At 38.9% G+C, this 12,299-nt stretch overlaps 1 protein-coding gene across 4 annotated transcripts in view; it reads left to right on the forward strand.

The window, feature by feature from the left end:
• The window catches only part of ATP2B1 (ATPase plasma membrane Ca2+ transporting 1), a 136,537-nt gene extending 126,549 nt beyond the window's left edge, over positions 1 to 9,988 (forward strand). For all 4 annotated transcript variants that reach the window (XM_066368653.1, XM_066368656.1, XM_066368654.1 and 1 more), the window contains one exon: positions 6,738 to 9,988. In XM_066368653.1, the coding sequence (XP_066224750.1) occupies positions 6,738 to 7,049 (312 nt within the window). In that variant the 3' untranslated portion in view covers positions 7,050 to 9,988. The remainder of the gene's footprint in view (positions 1 to 6,737) is intronic.
• The last annotated feature ends 2,311 nt before the right edge of the window (positions 9,989 to 12,299 follow it).

Consider the following 12,299-nt stretch of genomic DNA (forward strand, 5'->3'; position numbering starts at 1 on the left):
TTTTAAAAAGTTTTTTCTTGATGTAAGGATTATTGGATTTCTTTTAATTTTAATAATTTTAGTAGTTATAATTATGTTGTACATTGTAGGTCTCAATAAATATTAAAGGAATTGTTAAAAGACCGGATAAAATAAACAGTAAGGTTTGGATTATCAAGAATGGCAGTTAAGGTTACTACTTATTTTTCTGCTTAAATTGAATTATTTTTAGTTTGAAAACAGTTTCCTATCTAAAGTACTGTGCACGGGTTCGCACTTCTCCGTCACTAAGAATCAGTGCTGTGCTGTAGAATTATACAAGTAGAAGGTAATAGAGACCACGGTGGTGTAGGTTAGCTGGATGTCATGCCTTACATCCAGAATGCTTTTCATTTATGTTCTTTATGAGTAGAAAATAAAACATCTGGTTCCATGTCCCCTGGTTCATCTAGATGTTATTGTGTGTATCTAATATGAGAACTGTTCCTTGAAATCCTGTTGCTTTGGGGCAGTTCTGAGCTGTCCTTCCAGGCCCTGTCATCAAGTGGCTAAGGAGCAGAGTTGGAGGAAGACAGCATTCACCTTCATCTTAGGAAGTGTTTTGTTCTAGTGACAGTAGCTAGAAAGTCAGTGTTCTCTTTAACTGACTTCAAAAGAACCGAATTGGGGATCTAGGAGACTGGGTTCCAAGACATATCGATAGTGATTAGGAGTGACATGACAAGTCAGCCACCGTCATCTCAGTTGCTCAGTTTCAGCATCCGTGAAAGTGGTTAGAAAAAAGGATGTCAGAGTAAGCTTTCATGCTCTGATGTTCTCAGATAACTTAGTAAATTCTTTCAGAGATAAAAGAAATGTTAACCAAAATTGAAAAGTTTGGTAAAAAGGAATCTAACCTTACCTGCGACAGATGTGTGTTCAATTATGTGCACACACACACTGCCCATCTTACTATAAGTGCTGCATGCGCGCACACTGCCCATCTTAGTATACATGCTGCATACACACACACACTGCCCATTTCAGTATACGTGCTGCATACACACACACACTGCTCATCTCAGTATAAGTGCTGCGTGCGCACACACTGCTCATCTTAGTATACGTGCTGCATACACACACACTGCCCATCTCAGTATACGTGCTGCATGTGCACACACACTGCTCATCTCAGTATAAGTGCTGCGTGCGCACACACTGCTCATCTTAGTATACGTGCTGCATACACACACACACTGCCCATCTCAGTATACGTGCTGCATACACACACACACTGCCCATCTTACTATAAGTGCTGCATGCGCGCACACTGCCCATCTTAGTATACCTGCTGCATACACACACACACTGCCCATCTCAGTATACGTGCTGCATGTGCACACACACTGCTCATCTCAGTATAAGTGCTGCGTGCGCACACACTGCTCATCTTAGTATACGTGCTGCATACACACACACACTGCCCATCTCAGTATACGTGCTGCATACACACACACACTGCCCATCTCAGTATACGTGCTGCATGTGCACACACACTGCTCATCTCAGTATAAGTGCTGCGTGCGCACACACTGCTCATCTCAGTATACGTGCTGCATACACACACACACTGCCCATCTCAGTATACGTGCTGCATACACACACACACTGCCCATCTCAGTATATGTGCTGCACACACACACACTGCCCATCTCAGTATACGTGCTGCATGTGCACACACACTGCCCATCTCAGTATACGTGCTGCATACACACACACACTGCCCATCTCAGTATAAGTGCTGCATACACACACACACTGCCCATCTCAGTATACGTGCTGCATACACACACACACTGCCCATCTCAGTATAAGTGCTGCGTGCACACACACTGCTCATCTTACTGTAAGTGCTGCATACGCACACTGCCCATCTTAGTATACATGCTGCATACACACACACACTGCCCATCTCAGTATACGTGCTGCATGTGCACACACACTGCTCATCTCAGTATAAGTGCTGCGTGCGCACACACTGCTCATCTTAGTATACGTGCTGCATACACACACACTGCCCATCTCAGTATACGTGCTGCATGTGCACACACACTGCTCATCTCAGTATAAGTGCTGCGTGCGCACACACTGCTCATCTCAGTATACGTGCTGCATACACACACACACTGCCCATCTCAGTATACGTGCTGCATGTGCACACACACTGCTCATCTTAGTATACGTGCTGCATGCGCACACACTGCCCATCTCAGTATACGTGCTGCATACACACACACACTGCCCATCTCAGTATACGTGCTGCATACACACACACACTGCCCATCTCAGTATAAGTGCTGCATACACACACACACTGCCCATCTCAGTATACGTGCTGCATACACACACACTGCCCATCTCAGTATACGTGCTGCATGTGCACACACACTGCTCATCTCAGTATAAGTGCTGCGTGCGCACACACTGCTCATCTCAGTATACGTGCTGCATACACACACACACTGCCCATCTCAGTATACGTGCTGCATACACACACACACTGCCCATCTCAGTATACGTGCTGCATACACACACACACTGCCTATCTCAGTATACGTGCTGCATACACACACACACTGCCCATCTCAGTATAAGTGCTGCATACACACACACTGCCTATCTCAGTATAAGTGCTGCATACACACACACACTGCCCATCTCAGTATAAGTGCTGCATACACACACACACTGCCCATCTCAGTATACATGCTGCATACACACACACACTGCCCATCTCAGTATAAGTGCTGCGTGCACACACACTGCTCATCTTACTGTAAGTGCTGCATACGCACACTGCCCATCTTAGTATACATGCTGCATACACACACACACTGCCCATCTCAGTATACGTGCTGCATGTGCACACACACTGCTCATCTCAGTATAAGTGCTGCGTGCGCACACACTGCTCATCTTAGTATACGTGCTGCATACACACACACACTGCCCATCTCAGTATACGTGCTGCATGTGTACACACACTGCTCATCTCAGTATAAGTGCTGCGTGCGCACACACTGCTCATCTCAGTATACGTGCTGCATACACACACACACTGCCCATCTCAGTATACGGGTTGCATACACACACACACTGCCCATCTTAGTATACGTGCTGCACACACACACACTGCCCATCTCAGTATACGTGCTGCATGTGCACACACACTGCTCATCTCAGTATACGTGCTGCATGCGCACACACTGCCCATCTCAGTATACGTGCTGCATACACACACACACTGCCCATCTCAGTATAAGTGCTGCATACACACACACACTGCCCATCTCAGTATACATGCTGCATACACACACACACTGCCCATCTCAGTATAAGTGCTGCGTGCACACACACTGCTCATCTTACTGTAAGTGCTGCATACGCACACTGCCCATCTTAGTATACATGCTGCATACACACACACACTGCCCATCTCAGTATACGTGCTGCATGTGCACACACACTGCTCATCTCAGTATAAGTGCTGCGTGCGCACACACTGCTCATCTCAGTATACGTGCTGCATACACACACACACTGCCCATCTCAGTATATGTGCTGCATACACACACACACTGCCCATCTCAGTATACGTGCTGCATACACACACACACTGCCCATCTCAGTATACGTGCTGCATACACACACACACTGCCCATCTCAGTATAAGTGCTGCATACACACACACACTGCCCATCTCAGTATAAGTGCTGCATACACACACACACTGCCCATCTCAGTATACGTGCTGCATACACACACACACTGCCCATCTCAGTATAAGTGCTGCATACACACACACACTGCCCATCTCAGTATACGTGCTGCATACACACACACACTGCCCATCTCAGTATACGTGCTGCATACACACACACACTGCCCATCTCAGTATACGTGCTGCATACACACACACACTGCCCATCTCAGTATACGTGCTGCATACACACACACACTGCCCATCTCAGTATAAGTGCTGCATACGCACACTGCCCATCTTAGTATACGTGCTGCATACACACACACTTCCTATCTTAGTATACGTGCTGCAGAAGCGAGCACCACACTCTGCCCCACTTAGAGCACTGCTGACTCCCAGGTTCCTCACTTAAGCTTGTTCGTACCTTCCTCCAGAGCTCTGGATATTTTCATTTGGTTGTTCTGCAGCTTCCCAAATTTAACATGTTCCAGAAATTGATTTATTTCCCCTTAATTTACTATTCCCCCCCAACCCAGACTGGTCAAAACGACACAGAGATTTTAACTGTTCCTCCAGCTCTGTTAGCAGCATTGTCAGCAACCAAGGCAAATAAGTAGCAAAGTCAGGGTCATCTTGAACAGTTCTCCTCACCCACCAGTTCTGCTGGCTGATCCTTCCATTTGTGTTTTCTGTGTCTACTGTTTTTGAGGAGATTTTTTTTTTTGCTTTTTTAACTGCATAGTATATTTATTAGGACAGTTGAGATACTTGTTCAATGTGCACATATAAAATCCTAAGATTTGTAAGATTTCACACACACACAAACTGAGTGATTGTAATAATATATTTAGTGAGCTTTGTTTACACACCATTTGTAAAACACTTTACATCTCTGTAAATGGGGCACAAGAGCAATAAAGAAAATTGGAAGTGTATTTGCTGCTAATAGTCTGTCAAATGGAGGGACTAAAGTATAAACACAGAAGTTGAATAGAATTATAAACTAGCATATGATGAAGTAGCACCACAAGTGGGTTACAGAGGAATAGGAGGAGAAGCTTCCTTGTCCTCTGGGAGCTTGTTAGAAACGCAGGACCTTAGGCCCCTCCCTCCTGGGTCAGAATCTGCCTTTTAGCAAGGTCACCAGGTGCCTCTTGTGCACAACGATGTTGGAGAAGTCCTGCTGTTGATAACTTGGGAGCTAACACTGTTCTGAGTCTGTATATGTCCAAACTAATTTAACCTCCCATAACAACCTCTGTTATTATCTGTGGTTATTTTCCATTTTATAGTTGAGGAGATCTGTTCGCCTAGGGTTCCTCAGCTAGCGAGTGGCGGAGCTGGATTTCACACCAGGCATCTATCTGTCTTCATCAGCCATGCTGTACTCTTGCCCTGTGTAAAGGGCTGAGTGAACGAGCTGTAAAGCGCCCTGCACACAGACCTGGTACATCAGACAAGACGGCTCTCAAGAGAGAGAGGTTTTAATCAGAACTAGGCTTTTGTCTTTGTACCTGTCGGGATTCTCTTCTTCTTATGTCTGCATAACCTTCCATTGTGTGATAGACCACATTTTCTTTTATCCGTTCATCTGTTGGTGGGCATTTAAGTTGTGTCCATATCTTGACTATTATATGTAATGCAGCAAGGAACATAGAAAAGTACAGGTATTTTCTCAAGATTCTGATTTTTGTTCCTCCAGGTAAATTCTCAGAAATGGGATCTAATGTATAACATGGTGACTATACAATACTGTATAATTAAAACTTGCTAAGAGGGTAGAATCCTAACTGTTCTCCCCACACATACACAAATGATAACTGTGAGGTGGTGTTGTTAATACATTTAAATGAAAATAATACATTCAATTATCTACTGAAGAAATTTACTAATTTTTTTATTGTTTCATGAGATGATTTTGGTGACTACATTTTTTTTATCTGGGATGTCATTGTCAGTTGCCTCTCTTAGAGTAAATGATGTTGTTAAACAAGATTTATTAGAGTCAAAGTAAAACCAAACACTGTATTTAAATTGATATACAGTAGGTATTCAACTATTTGGATTTTGTCCACTTTTTTAAAAAAGTCTGTATTACACTGGGTTAATGAGTCTTAATGTCAGTGTGTGCAGTGGTATTTTTTTAGTTAATTTGCCCATTAATCTCTTTTCATCCATACAGCAGACTTCTGAGAAGGAGTTTGGATTGTTAGGTTATATGTTTAGAGGCAAAAATATTAGAAAACTTTGTGTCTTCTCCTTGGGAACTATTTCACAGAAGAATCCCAGAGAGTGTCTGTTTTTGTTTTAAGTCTGTTTTTTCCAGTGAACATTAGTACGTAAATTGATTTTAAGTTTTCGTCTATTATAGAGAAAGACACTGTAACACTTTATAGACATATGGCATATACTCAACTATTTATAGCTGTTTAATTGCATTTTATAGATATTTATTTGGGCTTTGTCCTTATTTTTATTTTATACCCCATGGGAATAGTGGGGTAGATGTGAGTTCATTGTGGCATTGAGCTTATATTTGCTTGGCTTTTTCATAGTTGGTGACACCCTAACTCCTAGCATGACAAATAATAACCCTCTGTGCCTGACTTTGTTTAACTTATTTGAATTGTTTTCAAAATTACACTTTTTATTTTTAAAAATCAGCTACAGCCTGTGTATGGTTAAGTTTTTGTTTTGTTTGTTTCTTGTTTGATTTTGTTTCTTAGGGAAAAGAAAATCCTATAAAATGGCTATTAAATTTTAGCCAGTGACAAGGAGATTTCCTTAGTATTACTTCGAATTCTCTATCTCTTAATTCTTAGAGTATGTGGTTTTGTTGTTGTGTAGTGTCCTACTAAAATATTCATTTTTTTACAGTGTATTGCAAGTTCCACTGCATTACATGCAAATCTGATTCACTCATACCTAGCTGTTTGTGGATTCAAACTCATAAATGCACCCTCTTTCAGTTAAGCTAACAATGTACTGACATTTTTCTGTTTTCTGATATTTACAGATTCGAGTGGTGAATGCATTTCGTAGTTCTTTATATGAAGGGTTAGAAAAACCAGAATCCAGAAGTTCGATTCACAACTTTATGACACATCCTGAGTTTAGGATAGAAGGTTCAGAGCCTCATATCCCCCTTATTGATGACACTGATGCTGAAGACGATGCTCCTACAAAACGTAACTCCAGCCCTCCACCCTCTCCCAACAAAAATAACAATGCTGTTGACAGTGGGATTTACCTTACAAGAGAAATGAACAAGTCTGCTACCTCTTCATCCCCAGGAAGCCCACTACATAGTTTGGAAACATCACTCTGATTGTAACCTGAATGTTAACACACTAGCTGCATTGTAAAGAAGCAAATTGAAACTGGGTCTTTTCACCTATTGTGACGGACAAGATACTGTTCTTGTCTTTGGACTTCAACAGAAGACACACTTGTACGAATGTAGATTTATTTTTTTAAAAAAAAATGCAAAGCTTTCTGCCAGACTGAGGGTGCTTTTTGGGGGCGGGGGGAGGAATGAACTGACAGAGAAACAGTAGCTCAGCGTGAGGTGACCTGTGGACATCAGTAGTACTTAGGAATGGTCCGGAACAGTATATTAGCAGAGCTTTAGGTGATCTCAGTCCTGATGGGAGAGGCGGGGGGAAGTCAAGGTGGACAAGCAAAGAGCCCTGGTTCATAGAATTGATACTTTAATTTCCGCAGTTGGCTGTTAATAATTTGGATTATTTATGTTTATAAATGATACAGATCTGTTTACAAGGTTTGTAGATACTTTTTTTGTTCCTGTTCATAGACGGGAAGCTTCCTTATAACTGATGCAGAGAAAAATTAGTCCTTCAAATACTGCTCTATTTTCAGGAAAAAAAAAAAAAGGTGTTTCTATTGAAACTGTACTAAATTTTTGCCTACAGTTTAACTTGTTAAATATTGTAGATAAATTGCTAATACTAATAGCCAAATAGATAACACTAATGCTTTGTTTAAAAAAACAAAAAACAAAAGAAAACAACAACAACAAAAAAAAACATGAGCAGTGGTGTTCTAATAAAGCTATGGCATCTGTCCTGATTAGTTTCTTAAATACATTTACTACTTAATGGTTTTGAAAGAACTGTTTAATTTTTAAAATTTTTGAAAACTTGCTAATAACCTTTTGTTCAGAATTTAGTAGATTGTTTAATGCAGGACATCAACTGCATAATGAAAGATGCTTGAAATGCTTTATTGTTTCAGGCAAATCAAATTAAATTAAGCTATCTAACTACAAGAGAACCTTAGTCCTTTTTTTTTTTGTCTAAACATGTTAGGTCAGTGACGTCTTGGTGAACTGTGAGTGAACTGTATTGATTTTTCTAATAAATCCATAGAAACCTTCATACAGCATGAGGGCTGTTGGTATTTTGAAAAAGGTTAATAAATAGAAGCATACATGTTTTCCTTTTGTTTTTGAAACTTGTTTGTAAACATAAATAAATCTGCCCTTTTATTAAATAAATTCACGGCAATGTTTTTTTAAAAGGCATTTCAGCTTCTTTACTCAATTCCGCATGTATGGTGCATCAGTCTGTTCTCTTTCACCACAACTGGAATGAGTTTCAAGATGGTAACAGCCCCATGAAGTACCGCTTTAATTCGATGGTGATAATCTAATAGAACCAGATTAAGAAAATGACTGCAATTCACCCTTCAACATATTCTTCATTGAATTTAGTTTGTCTAAAATAGTCTCACAGTTTAAAAAAAAAAAAAAGATCATCATTGTCTTTGATACATTTATTTTAATTCTTAAGTGGCCAAATAACAGATTAGGTAAAATGAGATTACATGAAAAGGTGAAAAAGGTCCTAAAATATATATACATATTTAGATATGATAATTAAGCATATGCTGGAATGCCCATTTCTAAGCTAATTGTATTTCGTGGATCTTTTCTTTCTGTTGTCTTCTTTCTCCTCTTTTTTGCTTCTGTCTTTACTTTTTAGGAACTGGCATTGTATTAGGGCCCAGATTTCACCAGATACACAATCCTCAGGCTGACATAAAGTTTACGAGAACTGCTACAACATCTGACCCAGCAAAGAAACATTTAGTTGATGGTGCTTGATATTTTTGGTGGGTGGGGGAAAATCTTTTTCTCTCCATTAGTCCTTTACAGTAATCCTCTGCAAGTCTTAGAAACACGTTGGCTCTGTCAGCATTTGTAATTGTACGTTTATTCATCAGGTATTTATCGCAAATCACACTGTAAAAAGAGGTAGCATGATATGCTGGAAAGCATACCAGGCTAGGAGTCAAGACCTGGTTTCTAGTCTTGGTTTTGCCATTAATGTGCTGCATGACCTTGGGGAAAATCACTAACCCTGAATGAGGGTGGTGGACTAGACTATCTCAAAGAACCCTTTCGACTCTAAAAATTGACCCTATCAACTGGAGAGCCTACAAGGCATAGAGAATAGAGAAAAGGGAAATACTTTGTTTTCTTTTTTATTTTGGCTATGCTTAAATATGAATGTAATTACCAAAAGACTTAGAAGTGCATGTGCTTTGGAGGATTTGTATTGAGCTTTTACAGTATTCATTTTTCAACTAAAGGCAATGGCTTTTTACACCAACTCTAATCCATAAATGGGTCTTACGGAATCCATGAAATAGTAGCAAGACATGCTTAGTGTGTATTTCTCTCTTTGAGACACTGTAATTTCTACAAGAAATTTCCAGAGAATTATGTAAGTAGGGGGGAAAATGCAAGCAAGCTGTTAAAGATCTTGGATCCCATTACATAGTATGTATAGTTGAAATCAGCATCTGTAATTCAATCACTTTCTCTCTTTTATGCTACCAAAAAATTGTTTAATTTTGCATCCCAAATGTTTTTAATCTTTGTATATTTTTTAAAAAATCCTTTCTCATCATTGCCTTTTTTGTGGTTGTAAATAGACTTACTTGCACTTTGAAGATGAGTTACTCCTTGTCATCTTACAAATATGTGATATGGTAATTTTCATAACAGATGTCAGTTTTGAACTAAGAAATAGAGATTTGTTTATAAGAAAAAAAACTGGCTTCATTTCTGTGAAATTGCTCTTTGAACATTTCTTTTTACACGTATAAGCCAACTGAGATACCGTGATGGTGTTGATTTCTTTCAATGATGCTTACCATCTCTTTTAGCCACTGAGCCTTTTATTATTTGTCTATTTGTAAAGTTTGTCTTAACTCATTTAATAAATATACTATTTATCTGTTTCTGAATGGGGACTGAACTTTTTGAATATTTAAATTGATCGGAATATATTTTGGAATCACTTTTTTCTACTTGAAAATTTAAAAATTTGATTGATGAAAATTCTGTAATGTACTTGAAAAGTGATGGTTGTGTTTCAGCGAATCAGTGTCACAATATACATGATCTTGCCCCTAGAATGAAAGTGGGTATATTGTTCTTACTCTCCTACTCACCATCTTCAATCCTTATAGCACAACACATCATCAGCAGTCCATGGGAATGTAACGTTTTGGTTTATAAAAGTTTAGTTTTTAACATTAACCGTAAACTTTTTTTTTGTTGTTTGTTTGTTAAATGCAGACTTGGCAATAGCAATTATCTGAATTCTGTGGCAACAAAATTAAAATGCTCTTACTTGGTTTTTATAATAAATTATTGACATAAAAATTAGCAACTTTGTTGAAATACTGAGTGACCTTTAAATGGTTATGAATACCATATTTTTCTTAGTAAAAATTATTGGTAAACTGTTGAGTATAAGTACCATATTTATGACATGAGATGTTTTTTATTTTTTTTAAATTAGGTTACATATGTGTATTATGTATTACCATTGAATTTTGAATTAAGCTTCCTTTGTAAATTAACTGAGTAAGAAAGGGGAGTTGCTGTCTTTGCCTGTTGACATTTTTCTTTCCCTGTGTTGTTAGTGCAGTCTTGTCATATCGCTGCTGCATCTTCCATTTACCGTGTGTCATCTAAGAGTTGCTGCCCAAATCCCATAGCAGCTTCTGTCTTTTAAATTCCAGTGTTATACTCATTTGGAGAACTAAGAAAGGATATTTCCATTAACATAATTATGACATCTAACTAAATTTTTGAAAGATCCTTGAAATTTATCTTTCAGAATAAGCATTATAAAAATATTAATAATGTTTCATATAGTAAGGGAAGTTATGGTTAGTTCTGTACTGCTCAGTACATATCAAAAGAAGGAATTAATTTATCCTCATAATGTAATTTCCTTTTAACAGGTTAATAGTTTTGTCTTTTGAATTCTCAGTTTGGAGTTTACTTTTGTGCTTTATAAGAACTACTTTAACATTTTCTTTGTTAGAAAAACTTCAGTTTACAGGTGAATATACTAAATGTAAACATGTTTGATCTGTGTTCTCTGAATTCATTGCATCATTGCACAATATCAGTGGTTCCCAAGTGGGGAATTAAAGTACGAAATGTGTATATATGTTTATACAGTATCAGTCTTTGTCACAACTTACTTAATCAGCACTACGTCCTAGGAAAACTAGTTCCCAGATCGGTAACACGTCCAGGTGTGGGCATCTCTAAAATTTCAATCCTCCTCTTAAATTTCAATCAGAATTACAAGGACCACACAATTTCCAAATTACTTTTCAGATTGTTATAAGTACTGGTCCTTTCCTTAGCTAGTAAAATGAATATTGTTACAGCATAACATTTATGGAGTACCTGCTATAAGCTAAGCACTTTACATGGATTATGTAAATAATAACCCTGTGTACTAATGCTGCCACTTCACATATGGGGAAACTGAGGCTTAAAGTGTTTAAGTAACTTGCTCTATCTCACATGACAAACTGGGATTCAATTTAAGGCAGACCTTCTTAAGAGCCCAAGCTGGTGGCCACCAGTATTTTATTGCAGCACTACCGTCTTGTTAACCTGCATAAGGTTTCAGTACCTAACAATCTGTGCTTTTAAGTGCTCCTTTGCTATTTTTCTTTTCTGATACCAAATGTTTCAGAGATGGTCTTAAAATTTTTCATAACATTCCTGGAAGATAGCTCAAGAGATTGAGGCAAAGAATCACCAATTAAGATATATAATCCAAGGCCTGACCAGTGGTGGCACAGTGGATAGTGTCATCCTGGGACACTGAGGCCCCAGCTTCGAAACCCGAAGGTTGCTGGCTGGAGCATGGGATTTCCAGCTTAAGCATGGGGTCAACAACATGATCTCTAGTAGGTGGCTGGCTTTGAAGCCCAAGATTGCTGGCTTGAGCAAGGGGTCACTGGCACGACTTGAACCCCACAGTCAAGACATATATGAGAAGTAATCAATGAACAACTAAAGGGATAGAACTACAAGTTGATGCTTCTCATCCCTCTCCCTTCCTGCCTCTCTCACACGCACATACACAAAAAGATGTATAATCCAAGATTTCCTTATCAGATCTCTAGCTAAAGAGTCAAACTGTAGAGTGGTGTTTTTAATAGCATACTTTGGTTAGAGAATTTTGTAATTCAGTATTTACAAAATAAATAATTAGTAATTTAATAGGTCATTCAT

Source organism: Saccopteryx leptura, chromosome 2 (genome assembly GCF_036850995.1).
Source record: "Saccopteryx leptura isolate mSacLep1 chromosome 2, mSacLep1_pri_phased_curated, whole genome shotgun sequence".
NCBI classification, from domain to species: Eukaryota; Metazoa; Chordata; class Mammalia; order Chiroptera; family Emballonuridae; genus Saccopteryx; species Saccopteryx leptura.